This window comes from Rhipicephalus sanguineus, chromosome 10 (assembly GCF_013339695.2).
Source record: "Rhipicephalus sanguineus isolate Rsan-2018 chromosome 10, BIME_Rsan_1.4, whole genome shotgun sequence".
NCBI classification, from domain to species: Eukaryota; Metazoa; Arthropoda; class Arachnida; order Ixodida; family Ixodidae; genus Rhipicephalus; species Rhipicephalus sanguineus.
The window spans coordinates 40,135,192-40,156,738 of record NC_051185.1 but is presented as its reverse complement, the minus strand read 5'-3'; the positions used below and the strand labels follow the sequence as shown (position 1 = coordinate 40,156,738).

Here is a 21,547-nt window from a genome sequence, read left to right as displayed (position 1 = left end):
CGTGGGAGCCCAGTATTCAACCTCTGAGCCATGCCGGTGCTTGAAACTGCTTTGCAAAAAGGTCCTATACAGGCTTCATGTCGGGAAGGAACCACATTAGCAAATGCAATATAGCAAAAGAGTAAAATAAGCACCAAGCGTCGCACAACGCGAATTCTGTAACCAGGCGTCACACAATGCGAATTGCGCAACGAGAAGGTTGTTGAATGCTTCCAACCCATTACAAAGGACTCTGCCATAATTCTTCATCGTCATCAGGCACAGCATCAACAAAGTGCGCATAATGCCTTACATGCGTTTAGCAGGTACCAATGCTCTCCGTAGAATGACGAAAAATGGCACAGTGCCTGCTGCCCTACTTCTCAAAAATTACAATGATTTATAGCGTAGTGGGTTCCTCGCAAGTGCACTTGTATTGGTTGCCAAGGAAGCCCATAAGCGCATGATCCACTTCCTCGGGTTGGTTGGTTGAAAAAAACTTTATTTGGGTCCTGCAAGGCGCGCGTCAGCGCGCAGGGTCTCAGTAAAATTACAATGATTTATAGCATAGTGGGTTCATCGCAAGTGCACTTGTATTGGTTGCCAAGGAAGCCCATAAGCGCATGATCCATTTCCTCGGGGTTTCAGTAAAATTCTTCGTCCCCCCCCCACCTCTCTCTCCCACGTCAACGTATGTTATACAGCATGGCGGGAGAGGGAAATAGCGACCGGGCGTCACCTAATGCAAATTACATAACTGGTGGGCCGTTTAAAGCTTCCAACCCATTACAAAGGGTTGAGCCATAATTCTTCATCGTCATCAGTCGTCGCGTCAAGAAAGTGCACATAATGCTTACAGACGTGTAGCTGGTGCCTCGCTTCTCCGCAGAATGACAGATAATGGCTTAGTAGGTGCTTCCCAAATTCACAAAAATTGTGATTTATGGCGTAGTGGGTACCTTGCTAGTGTACTTGTATTAGTAGCCCCAAGAGAGCTTACAACGGGCTCTAGAAACGCCGCTCTTCCAGCTTTCGCTGTGACTGTGCTGCGATTTCAGCGCAGGCCTGGCGTTTTTTTCAGTTATGGCTCGTTGGTGGGCTCGTTGGTTCTGAGCCACAGTGAATGAATAACAACGCGAAAGACAAAGACGTCATGGCGACACATACTTGTGCTGGCTTACAAGTAACTCTGTTTTCTGAAGTGAATGAAATATGTAGGATACACGCAAAAACAAAGAAACATGAAAAAATCATGTGCCCGTGTTGGGCGCTCAATTACAACAGTTTGCTGATCTAACCGCACATATCAAATAATATTTTCTTCGATCAGAGCCAGAAAATTGACGCGTAATTACACTTGCGTCGTGTAGTTTCTATAGATTTCCTGCTTCGATTATACGTGAATGCCACGAAGGCCAACACGGGAACATAGTTGCTATATGTTTCATGATTTTCGTTTGTATGCCTAAGAAAAGTAGATGTTAATCAGCGCATGTGTGTGCCGCCTTCACGTCGTTGTCTTCTCGCGCTGTTATTCATTCAGTACAAATTTGCTATTTGTCTCTAAAAAATACGCTAAAAATGTATCATGTTGATCTTGACTGTTGATCACTGAAAGCCCTCATCCGCTTTGAATCCCAGCATTTCTGGAATGTGAAAATTCTCCATGGTCCTTGCTGTGTGAGTCGTATCCGCACATTTGCTGCAGCCTGATGATTCGACGCTTGTTATTTCGAACATTTCTTTGGCATGCTTTAGAGCGCAGCTCTTAGGCGCCAGTTCCTGCGTTGAGCGGCGTCGCCGTTGGCTAGCGTCAGCGGCGTAACCGATAGAGTGAACTAGGACGAAAGAGAGCGAACACGGAGTCTGTCGACATCACGAGCCACTAACCTCTAACCTCGCTTTCCGCAAGGTGCAGACGGGAGTCTTTTCAAATTTATCGCGGCTCAGTAAAATGCATCCCACGTTGTACCGTAACACTTGTCCGTGGTGCGGCGGTTTGCCAACTTTATACCATATCTCGTGGGAGTGTGACCGAAAGCCAGCGAATTTAAACTCATTTTTAGGCAGCAACATTGTAGGACGTTCGGAGCAGTGGGAGGCACAACTTGCCAGCTCGGACCCAGAGGTGCAATTAGCGCTTCTGAGTCAAGTTAGGCGAGCGGCGCAAGCCAGTGGGGCCCTGGACTTGGGTCCCCAACCAACACGCTCCTGAGTACCCCCTTTTCTACCCATTCCCTCAAATTAAAGTTTTGTTCTTCTTCTTCCTCCGTCACATCCCTATTGTAAAAACCAGCGCCCTTCCAGTACCCCCAGCGTGATACCAGTACGTTTTTTGGCGCTGTACCGCACTGGGAACACTGGTACACGCTCGAATTCACTGGGACGTCGGTGAAAGCACTGGGAGAGAGCTGGGTCGCACTGGTAGAGCCACTGGCTTTGCCGCTGTGACGCTGGCGCTCACTGGGAAGCGCTGGAGACGCTGGAATTCTCACTGGCGTGCGCTGGCACATACTGGAGCCCGCACTGTTCTGCCAGTGCCGAGCGCTTTGGTATCGTTGCCATGCCGAGCGCTTTGGTAATGCTTTGGTATCGTTGAATATCGAATGTCTGATTCGATGGTACCGATAGATGCTATCCTAACGGGTCCCAAACATGTGTCACAAATTCTAGCTTTGCAGAGAAAGACGAGGAGATGCGCACTATTCTCTTTTATTGTTTCCCTGTCGAATGTGGAGCAAAATATGTTAATAACCCAAAGCAGCCAACACTAATAATATTGCTTTCTACCACGCTTCTTTTTATTCATGCAGTGCCAATGAAGTCGTTAATTTTTGCGGAGCACGTAGCAGCAGTGAATACACATTTCGTGCATGCCGCTCATATATATCAGTTTTGCATTCGTGATGTGTTGCGGTAATGACTTCATATTTTAATGTTTATAAGTCTGGAGGCATTGGTCTGAACAAACAGAGCAAATTGTTACTCGCCGTGCAGTTGGCAAGAAGTAAATGAGCTCTGGCTTTCGCGACCCCTCCGAACGGAGGCCAGAAAAACAGCCGTCGTTTCGATATCGCCACACCGGAAACGCATCTCGGGCAATTCTCGCACTTCCACTTACTTCAGCAATACGTTAGGTAACAGTTAAAAAGGTTACGAGGCTAAAATGCAGAAACTTCAACCATCGCAACTCATTTGCGCCGAGATCAGTCCAACCCAGTGCGGCTCCCAGCGAGTGTTAGGCCTAGCGTACCGGCCGAGTCCGTCTACATGCCACCGGCGCTTCTTCGTTTAAGTAAACGCAATTCCAACGTGTACGATTTACTGTAACGTATAGTCTGGACATCCGTTAACCTAAATTAACCATTTTTTCTTGTGTACGGTGTCCGCACAAGGAGCGATGACCATCGATGCGACGCGCTTTCAGCAACGAACGCAGGCTCACCGCAAGCAGCCGGCCGCACTCGCCGGTACTTCTCTGACTCATACGTCAGAAACCATACGTGTCAGCTGGTAACGCGTTAGTGAACTAACACACTGGCATCTTTTTTCAACTAATTGTATTGTTTTTGCGCAGCGGTTTATAGTTGTATTTATCGATAGAACTGCAAGTCAGAATACAGACACGCCCGCCCGCAGTGATATCGTCGCTCGCGCGAGAACCCTACTCAGTATGAATTCATGCAGGCTGCGTGTTTATCGAACGAGTCATCATAAAGCTTCTGTGCATGTTCACCCATTAGCAAGGGCGAGAAACGGCTGTTAAAAATCGGCAGTAACAGCCGTCAAACTGTACGCTGGTCCTCGATTCATTTGATATTTTTCGGAGTTAAAACGGGAATTCTTAAAGAAACCTAGCGCTCTTCCCATTTTGGGCATTTCATTCGTTTCCGGCCACCCTTTCTTTGTGTCTAATAAAGAAGCAAGCGTGATTTGAAAGGAAGATCGCGTCTTCCTTGTATATGCGACACTGGGAAATATGAAACGAAACGCTGTCTACTGTATTGACTAGCCCTTTTACAGCGATGTTGACGTTTTTCAGGGTGGCGCAGTGGTAGAGTACTCGCTTGGAGATTAAGAGGTGGCGAGTTCGAATCCTGGTGGTGGAGTTTTTTTTTTTTTTTCATACGGCTTTTTTTTTATTGCACTAATGCTTTCTATATGACTTTCTTTAGTAATATATTTATGTAGGACACGTAAGCATCGCCGTTTTAACGCTGTAGAGCCGTTTTGCGCTTGAGTACCCAGCGCCTCCCAGTAAAACGGCGCTCCAGCGGCCCAGTATCCAGCGCGACGCTGGGTCCATAATCAGGCATGGCACTGGACGCTGGTACCCAGTGGCACTGGGTTTTGCAATAGGGATGCGCTCCCCCCCCCCCCCCCCCCCCCCCCCCCCCCCCCCCCCGGTCGGAACTCGTGCGCATGCAGGGCTGGCACGTGCACTGCGGGTGGCTTCGCTTGTCATAACGGGGCTGTCGGCGTTTCGCCTGGTTCGCGACGCCTGCAGCGCACAGAGTGGTGTGCGTAGCACTCGAGCGCTGGCAGCTTCTGTGCCAATATGTAACGAATGTTACACTGCTACAACTGGAGGTAGCCAAAACTTCAAACACAGTTGGCGTTGCCCCAACACGAAGCTGCGCTCAGAATTCGCATTCGGCAGTATTGTAAGCGTCGGTGAGCTTTCTGCCTTTAGGCAATAGTGAGCTCAGGGCTCAAGTTGCACTGCTGTGTGTGCTATCGCACATATTCCCCACTTTCTCTTCTTGATCGCAAGGTTTTTAAATATCAGCACGGTATAAAATCTTATTTGATTTCGCACCTGCGAAATAAAGCAATTATTAACCAAATTAAAAGAGTTGGCTGGACTCGCACTGTTCTCTGGTCAGTACGATTCAACGATTTGAATTTTAGCTGGACCTTGTGTGCGATTAGCGATCGTGTCTGAGCCTCCTGGACTCTCATGTGGCGCCTTCTTGCGCTATATTTCGAGCCACTTTTCTTGTATTGGATCCCGTGACCTCGGGTCAGAAGTCGAGCACCGTAACCACTAGGCCATAGTGGCGGGTCTGAAGAAACTTTCAACTACTGAAAAGAGTACGTAAATACTTACGCGAGTGTCTGTGTTAAGCGGCTCTAGACGAAACATCCTCTTTCTGTGCATAACAACGCGCATTCTTTCGCGGCATTGATTGTCTTTGTGGGCAAAGCTGTATCTTGTTTTTCGATGCTAAGAAACCTTCAGTATTTTTCCAGCAATCTTGCAGCTGCGGCTTAGACGTGATGGCTCTCCAAAGTTGATCTTACCGCCTTAATGTTTAAGGTGATTGTGACATAAAAGTGCTTTCTTTGTCAACATTAAAGAGCACAGAGGAGCGAAGGTTGCGTTCTGCAGCTTTTTTGATGCATATAAAAGCATCTGTTCATTTGAAGACGTTATTATTTGAGCCCTGACACAGTGTAAGTATATTTTAAGCGTACAGTATAAATTATTGCAAACATTTCAGCGCGCACACAATAGACGAAAACGAAAGGCGAGAAGACAAACGAGCGCGAAATGTTTCGTTTTCGTCTTGTGTGCGCGCCGAAATGTTTCCAATAATGTCCTCAAACGAACTCGCCCAGCTCTCCATACTTTTACAGTGCAGTATACATATGTTCATTATATACTCAATCTCTCGCTCCTTCAAGTCCACACTCCGCCGAACCAGTAAAGCTCCGCGTAGGTTGGTGCAACTTTTACCTCCCATTAAGTTATATTGCAGTGACTGCTAGCTTTTGCTTAATGTGTAGAAATCATGGATGTCGCTAGCTGTGGCCGTATGAATTAAACATCGTGCTAAGTATCCTCAATTATACGAAAGGACTATCTATCAGAGGATGTGCCCATTGCAAGATATTTCCGTTCCTTTGGCGAGTATAATCCGTGGTATTCGAAGTACCGGGAATCTCACGCCATATACTCAAGCGCGCATGCGATTGGCGCGGCTCCAACCGGCTGTCCGAACATAAAAAAAAAGAGCTGACTTCAAGTTTTAGCATTATCTTCCGCTGTATTGTAACAGCAGCTTGCTTGCCGGGATCGAAATTATAAAGTTTTAGTATCAGTACCTTCGCTCAGCTAGAATATTCGGGATGAATGTCCGCTATGACCCATTGATTTGTTTGTTGTTTCCTGCATACACGTGCACATTGGATTTACTCAGGTGGTTGATGGTTGCTCGAATTGTATTGTTTTTCCAGTTCGCACTTAGTATTCCTACATTGCTTGTAAAATGGATAAGAAAAATAGATAGCTCAATTATAAAACCACATATATCTCTAATTTCTTTTGCTGTGCAGTACAGAGTGATCGAGATGAATCTTGGCCACGCTGATGGGATCTTGTTGTCATCGGTAAGAGCGTGTGATAGATGTCGTTGCAGTACTAGAACCCTAACTAGACTCATGCGTGAAGGTTTGAACCATTGCAATAAGGATTTGCTGAAGCGAAACGTCTTTTTCTTCTGTAAGCATAATGTACAGATGGGTCCACTGCTAAAAGGGACACTCGCGTTCAGGGCATGTTCGGATATCCCACCCTTGCAATGGCAGAGTGGCTTATATTTGCATTAAACTACTGGTGGCTGACAGCTGTCATTCTCTTGGACAGACCAGTGTCATGGACGAACAATGTTTCCACATCCACTTGCCGTTAGGGGGCCAGCCAAATGAAAGGTGCTTATTAGAGTGTTCCATTTAACAGTGAACCGTACTGTAGATCTAGCTGAAACCGCACGATAGGACACATGCATTGCATACGGGGTGTCCCAAGTAAGTTTAGCCGAGACATTAAAAATTAAAAGAGCATCCCAAGCGAATTGAACCGCGTGCATACTATTTGCACTAGGCGATGGATACTCAGACTGTTTTATAGTTCCCTTAAATTATTTCATTACCCAAATTTTTAATGATTAGATGAAGACCCTAGTGTATGAACGCATAGTTCCAGAGCACCTTCAGAAACTACCGTTTGGATTGTTTCCGATACGATGCCTCTCACGTAGTGATTTTTTATGCGTTGCAAAGAACGCCCACGAAATATGAAAAAAAGAAAAAACACGTGACGGAGGGCTGCACTGCTATCGTGGCGCTCTTTTGCATGCAATCGGTGTAATGGAGAAAACTGCATCAGCTTCATTTAGTCGCTGATACGCCAACAAAATCCCCAAGAAAGCTGGTCGCGAAAGGGAGTGGCCGTGGTCAGCCAATCAGTTGTAGGAGATAGGAAGAATAAAGGTTTTGGGGAGAGGGTAGTGTCCATAGGTCGGCAAACTGCCCCGTGAGCCGACTCGTTCAAACTAACCCAGACTCCGATAGAAGCAAGGTGTGAGAACGGGCTAGTTGGTATTCCATAATACTAAAACTTTAGCGCAAAACGAGCACGGCGGTCAAAGAAACGACGAAGACAGGCGCTGACTTCCAACTATCGTTTATTAAAGCAACACACACATATATACCTGTCACATGTGATTACACAGATATCAGTCAACGCAAAAGGGGACACTTATATAAATAAAAGCAGCAAAAAACTACGCAGGACCTACACGTGCGGGTGAATTTAAGTAATCTAGTTCCTTTTTTGTTAGTGCGATGGATGGCTTGCTGATGCAGCTTCCATTAGCAATCGCTGCCGCGTCAATGATGAGCCTGATGCTATCTTTAGGGTGAGATGCTAACACTGATGTAGTGTCAAATAAAGGCACGCATTTACATTCTGCGCAACTTCATTCAGTGCAGCAAAATTAGGCACCGAAACAAATTTGTCGAATGTGTGAAGGGCGTAGTGTATCACATCCCTTTGTCTTGTGGTCAAAGTTACGTCGGACAGACAGGCAGATGCCTGAATGTGAGATTGCTCGAGCACAATCAGAAAGTGAAAAAAGGCAGTGATGGTTTCTTGGCGGCTCATTGCGCAGAATGTAAATGCGTGCCTTTATTTGACACTACATCAGTGTTAGCATCTCACCCTAAAGATAGCATCAGGCTCATCATTGACGCGGCAGCGATTGCTAATGGAAGCTGCATCAGCAAGCCATCCATCGCACTAACAAAAAAGGAACTAGATTACTTAAATTCACCCGCACGTGTAGGTCCTGCGTAGTTTTGCTGCTTTTATTTATATAAGTGTCCCCTTTTGCGTTGACTGATATCTGTGTAATCACATGTGACAGGTATATATGTGTGTGTTGCTTTAATAAACGATAGTTGGAAGTTAGCGCCTGTCTTCGTCGTTTCTTTGTCCGCCGTGCTCGTTTTGCGCTAAAGTTTTAGTAACTCCGATAGAGCCATGAGTCTAAGTCTCAGTGAGTCCGGCTGAGTAACGTTTATGATTCTGAGTCCAAGTGAGGCCTAAGAGCAAAATATATTTCTTCACTGACTCTTAGTGAGCTCCATTTTTTTCGCCGACCTATGCTAGTGTCTGATGGCATTTTTTATAGGATGTCATTTTTACTTCAGCATCTACACGTGTCGTCAGTGAGTAGCCTTCTGAGGTGTTCTTGCAATCAGAATCAAGTCTGTGGCACCAACCACAGACTTGATGAAAAGGTGAGACCTTTAAGACGGTCTTTTACTTGTACACGCAATACCTAGTTTGTCCATTAGTCTGTCCGATGGTCTCTAAGCGGATGTTTAGTCTAGCTCTTCTCCTATTAGGAACCGACGCTTCATTCTGTACGAAACAGCTCCTGGAATATCGTGTTGCCCTTAGTTAACACCCCCAGAAGGCCGATGCAGAAGTGTTCTAAGAAGGCTAAGTCGCCGCACTATCAAACCTAAATGCTGGAATTGTCTAACAATTGTTTTATGATCCCGCAAAAAAAGACTGCAGCGCGTGACAAAAGAAAGGATGATACCAGTGTTCGCAGGCATCCTTCTTGGTTTGCTGAACCTTACCCCTGGAAACGATATTGCATGTACTACCCCGCAGTTAAAGGAAATTGCTTTGGTTTGTCTAAAACTTCTGATGAAGGCTTCTTCCGGAAAGAAGTTCGTTAACGTTGCGAAGCTTAGATCTGTCTTGTTGGCCGTAATTTACTCGAAAAATTGGCACAAAAAACGTACAGGTCACTCGCGTGTGGCTTGTAATTCTGTGTTTTAATGTCCCTGTAGGAAAACAGAGTGCTATGTAAACTATCACGAGTTATCCTTAAGCGGTTTTCTGATCTCCGATTATAATTTCAGCTTTTGTCTTTCAGGTCATCACGTGCATGATTTATCAAAGGTATGTAACTACTCTTATCTAGTTCTAGGAGTCATTTTCTCGAACCCATGCAGTGAGTCAGTGTAGGACTGCAGAAAGCCGTTATTACACGCCTGTGCCATTTTCCGGCACGTCCTGGACATCATTTGCTGCTGATCACGAAAGTGTGCTCACTATAATCTCCAAATGTTGTGATTATTATAAGAATGTATAGCCTAACAAGATAATACTACTGCAAAAAAAGTGTTCCCTGCTTCATAAAATGGACGTTTACGCGTGGCATAGTGCCGCATCTTGTGATCTGCTACTTAATATCACGCGATGTAACGCACAATTGAGCTATAGACATTTTAGAGCACAGCTCTTAGGCGCCCGTTCCTGCGTTGAGCGGCGTCAGACTCGTCGTAACCGGCAGACTAAACGAGGACGAAGAGAGCGAACGCGGAGCGCAGTGGAGGATGAAAGACGGCGACAGCGAGGAGGAGGGAATGACAGTAGCGAGACGACAGGTTCCGCGGCGGCCACCCGCGGCACCACAGTAGTGCCCACCGTCGTGCGGTCGCCGATGACGTCATCACTAAGGTACGTGGCGAGGGCGTCCACCGATACCATAATGGAAAGAAAGCGCTGCATGAACGGAGGCCTGTCTGCGGCAGCTGTTGTGGAACGCATCCACGCGCTGCCTTCCACTGTGTTCCGGTAAACGAGACAGTAGCGCTACGCTCCGTCTGCGGCGGTTGATGTGAAATGATCTGCACGAAATTTAAATTGTCCGCACCAGTCACGCTACTCACGGCGTTCTCTTCTTAATGTAAACCGCGTACCTATATACAAAATAGTCTCACGCAGTTCTTTCTGAAGAGCGAGCGGCGCAAATGGTTGAAGTGCGTCGTCTGCCGCTGCTGCTAAACCCGACCATAAAGCTTCCTTCGTTATAACCAGACTGGTAGGTGAGTGTTTCTTAAAGAAAGAGTCGTGGAAAATAAAGGGTGGTGTGCAATTGTGCATACATACATGTCTGTCTCAAATTTCTTGCCTTAACTTACCGCGAAATCAAAACACCTAAACAACTGCCCTCAGAATTCGCATTAGGCAGTGTCGTAATCATCGGTGAATTGTTTTGGTGTGTCATTGTTATGAATTTCTAAAAAGTACCTGACATTTGTTGACCCGCGAACTTTAAACAATTCTCGTCAATCATTCTTACGCGTGTAAACAGTTGGTTAGTTAATCTAAACTGTCAAGGGGCGTCTGAGGCCACTTAGTCGGTTCTCCGATCGCGTGGTAAGCCTCCATTTATTGGTATGTACCTAAACCCCTGATTTCTGCTACATGTAGACGAAGAAAAGAAAAAGATACGGGCAGCGCTGACTTTCATCTGAAATTTTACTGATCGAGAAAACACTTAAATGGGCCCTGCAACACCTTTCTTAGTTATATTGGAATAGTCTCATTATTGACGTATGACTCTTCACGAGTCATATGCCGCAAAAATTTTTCGAATCCGTCAAGTCTAAGTGGTGTTACCAAATTATAGAGATCACGTTCCGCAGCTTTCTCCCTCAACTCAACGCCGCGAGCGCGCGGAGACGTAGGCAGCGAGTCGAGGGAGGGAGCGCAGACGAGCGAGGCTCCCTCCAAGAGCGCCGGCGGAAATTTTTTCTTCATTTTTTTCTCTCTGACGTCTGGGCGCAACCACGTGGTCTGTGCCAGCCACTTCCGGTCGGCTTGCGTCGTTCTCGTCGAGCGGAGCCGATCGCACTGTGTATCGCGCGTGCTTGAAAACTGCGCGTCGGTTTGGTAATGTTGGGTGTGCACCTCGAACGCCGTAGTGTTTTCATCGCTTTGCCAACCATGGAAGCAAACCTGCGCGCTCGTTTGGAACGAATGGCAGCTGAGATCGGTTTCGGCCCATACTCCGATACATCGCCTCGTAAGACGGCACTGGCAGACGACCCCGAAGCGCCGCCATTACCGGACGCCAGCATTGTTATCGGAGACATGCTGCTCGGCTCCCTCGGTCGGTCGTGAGAACGTGCCGACGATGCAGTTCCCAGCTGACGAGGCAACACTCGAACGGCTGCCACTCTCAACGGCAACCGGCGATGGTCAAAAGCACAGAAATATTCACGTTTTCGGCACTGCGCATGGCGAAGAAAACGGAACCACGCAACTACGCGCAGACGAGCTGTCGGTGAGACCGGAAGTGCTAATATTAATGTTTGTTCGGTGTTTTTAACGCGATAACAGAATATAAACATACATATTATCTACTTATTGAACTCAAAATTAACAACGAAAGTAATAATGAGGGTGTTATCGTGATTATAACATCAGCCAATGGTGGAACTGCCGACAATCGCGTCATATTTTGCGGACTAATACATCATTTGTCGAGAGAAGAGGGAGCGATTTTCAGCTGACTTTGAGAATTTATTGTAAATTCCAGGCCGTGCGCATCGCTATAATATTTGGCTCGCGTGTTCTCGGGAGCCTCGACTACCGATCGGCAGCGCTTTTTGAGCATGCTCGAAAAGTGTTGCAGGGCCCCTTTAATGTTCTTTTTATACTAAAACTAACGCACATGCGCTGCTGCATCTTGCCATTCCTACCTGCGATTGCGATGCCCATGCCTTCGGGTATTTCTTTATTGTCGTCCACGTGTAGCTATGCGTTGGAAGTATGCTTCTTGCATATCTTGGAATTTTTATTTTGTATCGATAGAGATAGCGAATAAGTGAACAGGCGAGTGCTTGCATAATGTCTTATTGTATTTAGCGCAGAAGCTTTCTTTTGGTTCAATTTGGAGAAAGAAATGCGAGATTACGTCGATGCTGTTAACAAGTCATCTGGAGGCAAAGTCTTCAATTGGGGTTACACAAAAAATTATTCCTACTGGAAAGAACGGACAGGAGTAACAGAGTAAGCTGATTTCTTGTGTTTTCTTGCTTAAGGGAAATCATGCAAGCGGCAGGAAAAATATGCACGACCGCAAAAAAAAGTGCTGTATATTCAACGCGGCCCTTTGAGATCCGCATATGCCACTGCACTGATATAGACAGAATACACGCACATATTGAAGCACATGCACGATCATATTAACGCCCCCCCCCCCCTAGGATAACTTTCTACTTACCCCTGTGGCATGAGCGCTGCCTCCGCTTCGTTTCTCCTCTCCCGTTTCTCTCTCTCTGCCACAGCTGTGCGCTCGTATATAATGCGGCGCTCGCTCGCTCCTGTTGCACTCTCCTTCGCAACGGCACTATGGACGCTCGCGAAGCTGAACGTAAACGGCAACGCCGGCAACCGAATCTCGAAGCTGCGAGGCAACGCGAAGCCGAAGAGCAACGGAAACATCGATCTGGGGGGGGGGGTGGTAACATAAGTGGTACAAAACATATACGTAACTCCACGCACAAATGAAACATACACGGGACCATGCAAATGGAACAACAACGGAAACACAAGTGAACACCACAACACATGGTCCCATTTAGTGGGAGATGGTGTAATTTTTTCTTTGCCTCTACCACCCACATTTTGTGGTGGTGTATGATGTCTACAATCTTGGTAAAGGTTTCGGACCTTTCTTCAGCAGGCTGTAACCACAATTGGACTGTAGACAAGAATGAAGTGAGAATCAGAAGTGAAATTTGGAGACAGGAAGTGGAAACTGGAAGGGGATTTATTGCGCCTAGAATGGAAACGAAAATCGACTCAACAGTTAGCAAATGGAAACCAGAAGCAACCGTAACACCAGAACTGAATGGATTAATGAAGCTTCATTTTTCCCGTTGAGCAGTGCAGTAGGTTGAGACAAAAAAGCCTAGGAAGGTCAGTGAAGACAGTCAGCTAAGCGTTCCAAAAAGTCGCTTGGCTGAGATCGCACAACCCGGCATCCTTATGGCTTGCGAGGCAAGGCCGGCGGCAGTATAACCAATTGAGGTGACAGCAGCAGTTCCCAGCAGCACCGGCACGGTCAGAAAACCCCCGAGAGGTTCTCTTTTAAAAAGAAATCTTCGTTTTAGTATACTGTAGTGCATGAAAGAAAGGCTTGAAGACAGAAGACTACAGCGGTCATTAGCTTTCACGGTGGAAGAAAGGGGGAGTTACGGTTAGCCTATACTCCAGGACTTGAAATTTGGGGGCGAATTTATAGGTAATCATACCTCAACAGGGAGCGAAGTAAAACAACGACACAGGTGGTCTTCTTGTTCCTTCTTGTGCCGTTGTTTTATTGCGCTCCGTGTTCAAGTACGAAAGCCTGTACTACATTGATAGTAGTGTCAACAGAACTAAGATTTTTCTCTGAGGCATCACTAAACCAATAGGACTATAGTTCGGGCGCCCGCATAGCCCTAACGATTCAAGGCCACTGTGTGCTGAGTACGACTCCAGTACAACCGTACTGGAAAAATGAAAGCGCTGAAATCTCGTAGGCGGCCGCACTGCCTCATTTCGCTCTTGACATCAGTTATAGCACAAATTTATCGCCAGAGTTAATTATTCACCGAAAAGGGCCTTAAGGATGACTCGTAGAGCCGGAAAAGCAAGACGAATTTAGCCCGTCAAGCGCATCATTAGCCTGCTGCTTAAATATGTCTTACAACAAAATTTTAATAACTTGGAGGGCGCTTGAGCTACGCCTCCAAGAGTAGAACGCGATTGCGTAATCGAACCCCGTGCGCATCGCCTTCCCAACTGCTAGCCTGCTTCGCTTCTCGGTGCATGCCTCCACAGTTCCGTAAGGAAACGAATGACTGTGCGCGTAACGTTGGCCGTTTGAAATTATCCTAGAATGCCTACTGCAAGTACAGTTGTTAAGTGCCCACTACGCCATAATTTTTCCTTTTGCGAATCAGTAGGCTCGCGTCCGTAAGGCAACACGCGAGCCTACGCAGCTGCTAACTTTCTTGATGCTTTTGCAGCTGATGATGATCAGATATGTCTGAGCGCTTGGGCCTTTAAAACACCCACTGTTTGCGCAATTTACATGTTTTGACGCCTGGCGCGATTCTACGCTTTTGCCACGCAATATTACATGCGTTTAGGAGACCCCTCGAACTACATGACATTCATATAGTGTTTTTTTCCGAAGCAGATTCAAGCAATGGCGGGGCTCTGTGGCTGAACACCTGCTTGTCACCCAGAAGGCCTGGGTTGAATTCTCCCTGGAACCGAAGATTTTTATTGGTGACGCCTTGCGAGCTAATGAAGTGACAGTTCAAGAAGAACAATATTTCTTGCGTCCTGATATCAACTTTCATCCTTGGCAGCTCGTATAGCTTTCAGTGACATTGGACGTAAAAGAATAGAAAAAAAAAACTGCGACACACTACCTTGAAGCTATGTTTCTCACGCTTCAGCAAATGTACAATTATCAGGACCATTACACATTTGTATTCACGGACGGATTTGCAGCTGATGAAAGCTCGGCTGCGGCTTTTCACATACCTGCATATAAAATAGAAAGAGGTTTCCGACTTTCTCGAAAGACGTCCTTTACATTAGCAGAGCTTGTTGCAATAATAAAAGCATCAAAATGTATTGCTGAAAGCGAGCACAATCATCACCCCGACTCCAAATGATCACTGCAAATAATGAATGAATTTCATTTTCATATTGAGGATATTATCATATATGCAACTCTGAGAACAATGATCATCGTTTCTCTGGCGGGTCACAAGATCTGTTTTCAATGGCTACCGAGCCACGTAGGAGTGTTCGGAAACGAGATTGCAGAAGAATTAACTACTGCAGCGCACAAAAACGTACCTTGACACCAGTGACCGTTTCCTACTCAGTATGCAAGAACGTTCTTTCCGGCTTGCGCCACAAATTCTACAAGAACGGATGGTTTGATGACCCTACAAGGTCCTCACTCTTGTACCAAGTAGATCCGCTTCTACGATTTACACCAAATCAGAACATGGATCGAACCATTGACACACTCTTGCATCGTCTAAGATTAGATGTTGCATACACAACTCACTTCTTGTGCCGTAACAAAAGAAGAATATCCCTACATAGAGACTACAGTGATAATGCCGATGCGTCAGTGGAGCGTATAATTATAGAATGGCCGCGATAGGAAAAACAGCATGGTCAACTTCGGCTGAACAGACTTGATAAACGACCGCTCTCAATTAGAAAAGGGCTTGGACCGTGGCCACATCTTGACAATCCAAGACGCGCAACGAGCGCTATTCGGTATTTTGTAATGGGCGCAAACTTAATGAACTTTTACAGTTGTCATTACTGCTTCCTTTCACAGTATTGTGTTAATGATGAACATACCTCGCAGTCATGTCACATGTAAGCGCATAGAAAACAATCTGTACGAACTCTATCCGCGGTAATCTACGTGACCACCCTCTATGTATCGTCTCTGCGCTTGGACTCTGCTAATTCTTTATATGTCACATATCGTATATGTACATACATACTGCTTCTCATTATTTTTCTCTCTTCTTATTATTTTAGTCGCTCTAGTTTTCCTTGTTTTTGTATGTTTCTTCAATACTGCTATCATGTTGATGGGATAGCCGGATCGAATGTAGCCTACCGTCCCATGTTTTTTCTTCTGTTAAAAAAATCGGCAACACGTGATTATAGTCAATGGACTATTTTTATTTATTTTTATTTTGGTTAGAAATGTGGTCGGCGGGTTCAACGTTATGACATAATAGACAGCGTAGTCTTATATTGCATACATTGTAGACATTGTACGTTGTGCAGTAATACAGTGTAATCAATGCAGACATTATTGCGCATATTGGCTCTTTTTTTTCATACAGACACCCGGTGAGCGCTGAGGTAGACTGGATCGGCTACGGACCGTGCAGTGAGACGGATCATTCAAATTATAAAACAGACTGTACGGGACTTTTTCGGTGGTCCGTTAATGCAGGCGTAAACGGTCCTTTTAGCTTGAAAGTGTTGACTATGCTTCCAGTCTGCTACAGACAGCTACCTTCGAGGCCGTTCTTCCTCGAGCTAAACCACCTTTCCGCAACAATGACAATGATCGAGTGGGGCCATCCATCTCTCAGCGAAGAAACCGTTATATTCAATGCGGTGAGTGATCGTTATGCATATTCAACCTCTATTCCTGGGGAAATTGAGCGTACATCACGTGTTGCACCTGTGGTATTAGGCGGTGGGCAATTTATCGATGGCTTAGCTTACTGAATGCCTGCTTACAATATCGGAGCACGACCAGCAAGTCGTAAATGCGTGAGAATTGAATGCTTGTTAAGTCTTGACCAGCAGCTTAATAAAACTATTACTAGCAAGTTGACGTCAAAAGCACTGATGAATTGTTGCCGCACAGATGACAACAATTATACTGCCTAAGCTCTATTGTACTTCGAAAATGTATTTATTTCCGATAACTCAAAGGTTCCTGCTTAGGGGGTATTACAGAAGGAATCGGCAACATGTTAATAGAAACGATGTTCTACAAAGTGTTTTTAGGGGCGAAGCTCCTTAAGGCGGCACCCGTTCGTCCCTCGTAGTCGTCGTGGTCGTAGTAGTGAGTAACAAGTCTTACGCTTTGACCTCCAAGGTGGTGCCGGTGGGAGATTTCTCCTGTGCGTTGTTGAACAATAAAAAATTCGCAGCGTGCGCGTTAACTAAAAGCCGAATTCTTCTGTCTCTCATTCCCCATTAGCAGCCATTGGCATGTTCCAGTAGGAAACGTTAGTAGAAGTAGAAGTGTAAGTGTTAGCTAAAAGCCGACTTCTGCTGTCTCTCATTGCCATTAGCAGCCATTGTTTACCTCCAAGGTAGTGCCTGGTGAGATTTCTCCTGTGCGTGATTAAACAATAAAAATTTTGTTCAAAACGCCGTTGATTGATGAAATAAACCAACGAAAGACGCCAGATGTTTTGTAAAAGCAGAACGAAAGAACGCCAGATGTTTTTCTTAAAGTGTAGTAGTAGTAGTTATATGTAGCCACCTCGCCCGATCGTCAACGGGCGAGGTGGACCGGCAACGGCGCGAGGACCCTGCCGTACGAGAGTTAAATCACACTAAAAGACATACTTTGCGGGCGATACACTCTAGTGAGCTTTCAACTTTTCGTCTTAATGTACATGATAAAGAAATTATTTCTACGAAAAACGCAAGGCACACCTTGAGCAATATGTTTGGTTTTGGGACGCTAAGTGGAACCATGAGGCGATGCGAAGCCGGAGCACTTGCGCGATCGCGTTCCGTTGGCTTTCGTTGGGCATGCTACCGACCTCGCGTCGTGGAACGCGCGTCCTGTCTTCCCTCTAGCCTTGCCTTTAATTCGCACAGGGCGAGCGGGGAATGCGGTCGCTCTTGGCGCTCTTTCGCTCGGGAGCGGACTTCTTCCTTGCATTTCACCGATCACAAGTGATAATGAAGGGACCACGTAAACCAACAGTACAATAAAAGTTTGATGTTTAATATATACACGATGTTTCACACTCTTTATATTATGTACTGGGCGCATTTCACGGAAGAGTTTCACGGTTTACAGATGATTACCTCCTTAGCTTCGCCCCACTCATCATCATTCACCCCGTGGATATGCTGTGATTTTTTTGAAGAAAACAGAGCTGGATGGGTGTACATGGTAGGAAGCAAGGTCATTTAAGTACTTCGCGGACCGCAAGTAAAAAATAAGATCAATGACCTGAGGTCCGGCTTGGGGTGGGCCCACGACATTAGCGTAGTCGAGACTGCTGGAATGGCGATGAGGGGAGGTGACGGCAGATGTTCTAGGGAACGCATCATAAACTTGCGACACTCACAGATTCGAGTGATTGTGACGAAGTTCTTGTTTGGGAAGATTAACAGGCCATTTTTGTTATTTGTTGCTGCTATTGTGCTTTCAGAGGCGGAAGGTTCAAAGACGATGATCGACACGCCCTGTTATGCATCCTAACCCCGTATATTGCTAGTGTATCTATAATCGGAAAGGACGGAGTAATATTGAACACATTACAGTGCTTTTGTCAGGTTAGATTTGATAAGATCCCAGTTGACACATGGATAATATAGTTGTTACCGCAGTAGATTGTTATAAGGGAATGTTTTTACAGAATATAAAGCTAGGCGTAAGTTCCGGCGATGGTTGCCAAGAACGGGGTTAGGTTTGCTGGTTATATTGGTGACGTGGTGTGACCAACGAATGTTCCGAAGAGAATTCGATACCGAGGTGTGCGTACGAGGTGACAGATCTTATTGGAACGTTACAGAGATGGTATTCTGGCTTATGGTAACTTTGCCTGCGGTGAAAGGTCAGAAAGATGTCTTGTGAATATCACGTGACATTAGCCACTTTCCGCACCACTTCGTAACGCGCCTAAGGCCGCATTAGAGTGCTGTAATGCGGTTATTACCGTTAATTAGCCATTGAGAACACAGTCGTCAGAAAATAATGTAATATTTTAGGAAGATTTTGTAGATACATCGTTAATTTAAATTGGCAAACGATGGCCAAGCACTGACACTCCAGGAAGACCTGTCCCAACGGGAAAGAGTAAAGAAGACTAGTTGTTTGAAAACAAAATTTGCTTACGGTTACTAAAAAAAAAAGGTCTGGCATCTAGTAAGGTAGGACAAGGTGGTTTATGATTGAGGCGCGACAGCTCAAAAAATGTTTTTTGCGTGTGACCTTGTTAGTATCCTTCCCTAAGTCGAGATATGGGACATATACAGGTACTTTATATCCATGATGGATATAATGCTAACTGCGTTTTATATTATATAATGATAACTGCGTTTTAAAGAAAGGTACTCTTGGAAATCATGCTGACCTTGGTGGAAGTAGTCGATCGAAACAACAACTTGAGCTGTTTGGGACTGAATTACGTGTTCTATTAGTTTACAGCGCGCATACGTTGGTGAGATGTGTCAGTGACTCTTAGGCTAGAAACAAATACATTTTCTTGGGATGGTAATGAATCTAACGATCTTTTCCACTATTCACTTGCGTGACGTCATTCCAGTGAGAAATATTACTGAAAAAGTAAAGAAAAACTGCGCAAGATGAAACAACGTATGCGTTTCATGCTTTCGATTATTGTTGAGTTTGTGCTGCCACCAGCGGTAGATTATAATTTAAGCTATTCAGTAGCCTTTTGAATACAAGTAGCGTCATTATAATATCTGACATGGGTGGATGATCAAGAAATGGAGTGTGTGGCAAGATGTCCGCTGACTCGTCAGTGAAAACAGAATAGAACGGCGCGTTCAATACTTCGGGCACATTGGGATCAGATATCACACGCAGTATAGTGTTGGCGGGCTGAGCATTTACTGTCCAAGACGTTAACAGCGCGAAAAAATATAAACGAAGGACGAAGCTAGGGGACACATGCCAATGCGTTATAGAACACACATATGGGGTGACTAGCAGCATATTTGGAAAATACAGGAACAGAAAGGGCGCTTTGCTTCAGCTGCGATGGGGTCTAATTGCTTTTCTGTGTAGCGGTATTTCCGTCATGGCTGAAGTGGCATTCACTGATTTGTCCGCGTAAAATTGCTACGGTTTTCCAGCGTTTAGCGTCGGTGTCTGCGTAAGCGACACCCAGCACGAGGCGCCTGCATCAGAGTGTGCCATCAGTGACAGGCGGTCGAGGATGACGACAAATACTACCGTACGAATGATGAAAAAAAGAAAGCGAGCGTGAAGCGTAGCAGAGGACGTAAGGCGGTATTAGCGTAGAGAGTGTGAGGAGGATACAGAAGGAGCAGAGTATGCCGGAAGGACGAGGAGTGAAGTGGAGCGCGGCCGGAGGTGTTCTCCACGGCGGTGACCCGATACGAGATGACGCCATAGGAGCGAGATGACGCCATAGGAGCCATAGGAGTTCCACGGACAGCCCTGTCGTCGAGAACGCTGCACGTTTGGAACGTCAGCGCTTGCTTGCCCGTGAACGCCGGCGTCACCGAAGGGCTAATTCGCCTGTTCGATCCCGCGAAGCGACAGCGAAGTCGGGAGTTAGACACAGATCTACGGAAGAGAGAAGCGGGGGCGAAAGGCCAGCGCCGGGAGTTAGACGCACCGCGCTCGGAGCAGCAAACAGCAGAAAAACAGTAGAAAGGAGAGCACAGAACACAAAAAAATAGGTCATCGCGAAAAAAAAATATAGAAGAAAATAACAGAAAACGATATAATATATAGCATAATCACATGAAAAGAACAGAAAGAAGGAAAAAGAGCAGATTAACACAAAGGAAACAGGCGAACAAGTAATCCGCAATTAGTGCAGCCTTCATTTGGTGTAGAACTGGCTTTGATGTTTTTTTTTCGTTGATAATTCATGTCGATGCAAGAAGGAAGCCTTCTGAATCTCCCTTTGAAAGAATCTGCAATTTTTATTTCAAGCATCATGTCTTTTTAAGTTGTCGCAGTTCTACTCCTAAGAGCCACATCAGAATAACTGTGGAGATGAAGGATGTTTTTGTCGGCGCATATAAAAAAAATAATTTTTGTCTGCAGTACAGCAGACCTGATTACTTTGATAACCGAATGCCGAAGGCAACAGTAGTTACAGGCACTGTATAAACGGGTACGTAATAATTATCCCCTTTGACGCACCACTTGTAGAATATTATAATTATACAAAATCATAATGTTACGTGGAGTGTATTACGATAAACTACGTTTGTTTCGTCTATTACAGAGGTGTAAGTTCGAAGCAGAGATAGACTTTGACGGCTACTTTGCATACCTCTTGCTAACTGGTGAAGCCTCCTTCCAATGGATTGCTGTCAACGTCACTGTGCTAGCAAAGGAGAGCAAGGGGCTTCGAATAAAACGCGGCAAGTTGACGTACCTTTTGATGGGCAATTATGAGGAGACAATATGGTGTGATAAAAAAGACAATAAATGAAGATAAGGAAATTCCCGCAGGCACTCATTGTACGCCCTCGCAAAATGCATCACTGCTGTTACAGAAAGCACAGTTATATGCATGACAACGTTGGCGTCACTGTCGTGAAAAATACTTGAACACGTACGAAATAAAGACGTTTACAAGACGCTTATAGGAGCCTCACAGTCAATATCGCTTCCTTACGTATTACATTCATGCTTAGTACACTAACTTTTCGAGATACCTTCTCTGTGAGTGTCGTCTCTTCAGTGAACCAAAGAAAGAACTGTCAAAAGTGTTAGAGAGATTTGACAGTGGCCCATTGTTGGAGGAAAAGGTCTTAGGACGCTGGCCGAAACCGTCCGCGGCACGGAAAGCTTTGAGAGCGTTGTTGCGCTTCTTGCGGACAGTTAGCCTCAGAGACAGACTTTAAGCAGTGTCGTTTATCGTCTTATTGTTCTTTGTTTTT

The 21,547-nt window shown here is 45.6% G+C and overlaps 1 protein-coding gene across 6 annotated transcripts; it reads left to right on the top strand.

Annotated features, from left to right (window-relative positions):
* The first annotated feature begins 5,587 nt into the window (after window positions 1-5,587).
* On the top strand, window positions 5,588-21,252 carry LOC119371724 (uncharacterized). Of its 6 annotated transcripts, none has more exons than XR_007417694.1 (5): window positions 5,588-5,698; window positions 9,216-9,241; window positions 12,004-12,142; window positions 16,018-16,297; window positions 20,887-21,252. XR_007417694.1 is itself a non-coding variant. In XM_037642179.1 (5 exons), the coding sequence occupies exons 1-5, from the start codon at window positions 6,334-6,336 to the stop codon at window positions 21,094-21,096; spliced, it is 699 nt and encodes a 232-aa protein (XP_037498107.1). In that variant the 5' UTR covers window positions 6,325-6,333; the 3' UTR covers window positions 21,097-21,252. The 6 variants fall into 6 exon arrangements, 2 of the variants coding, with proteins under 2 accessions (XP_049275576.1, XP_037498107.1); XM_037642179.1 differs by lacking the exon at window positions 5,588-5,698 and adding an exon at window positions 6,325-6,372 and having other exon boundaries at window positions 11,999-12,142; XR_005179279.2 differs by lacking the exon at window positions 5,588-5,698 and adding an exon at window positions 6,346-6,372.
* The last annotated feature ends 295 nt before the right edge of the window (window positions 21,253-21,547 follow it).

Excerpts from the sequence above, each read along its gene's own strand:
- LOC119371724 (XM_037642179.1), top strand. The coding sequence starts at position 6,334 with ATGAATCTTGGCCACGCTGATGGGATCTTGTTGTCATCG. Across the intron at positions 6,373-9,215 it reads ATGGGATCTTGTTGTCATCG|GTCATCACGTGCATGATTTA; the intron begins GTAAGAGCGTGT and ends TTTGTCTTTCAG. Across the intron at positions 16,298-20,886 it reads AAACCGTTATATTCAATGCG|AGGTGTAAGTTCGAAGCAGA; the intron begins GTGAGTGATCGT and ends CGTCTATTACAG.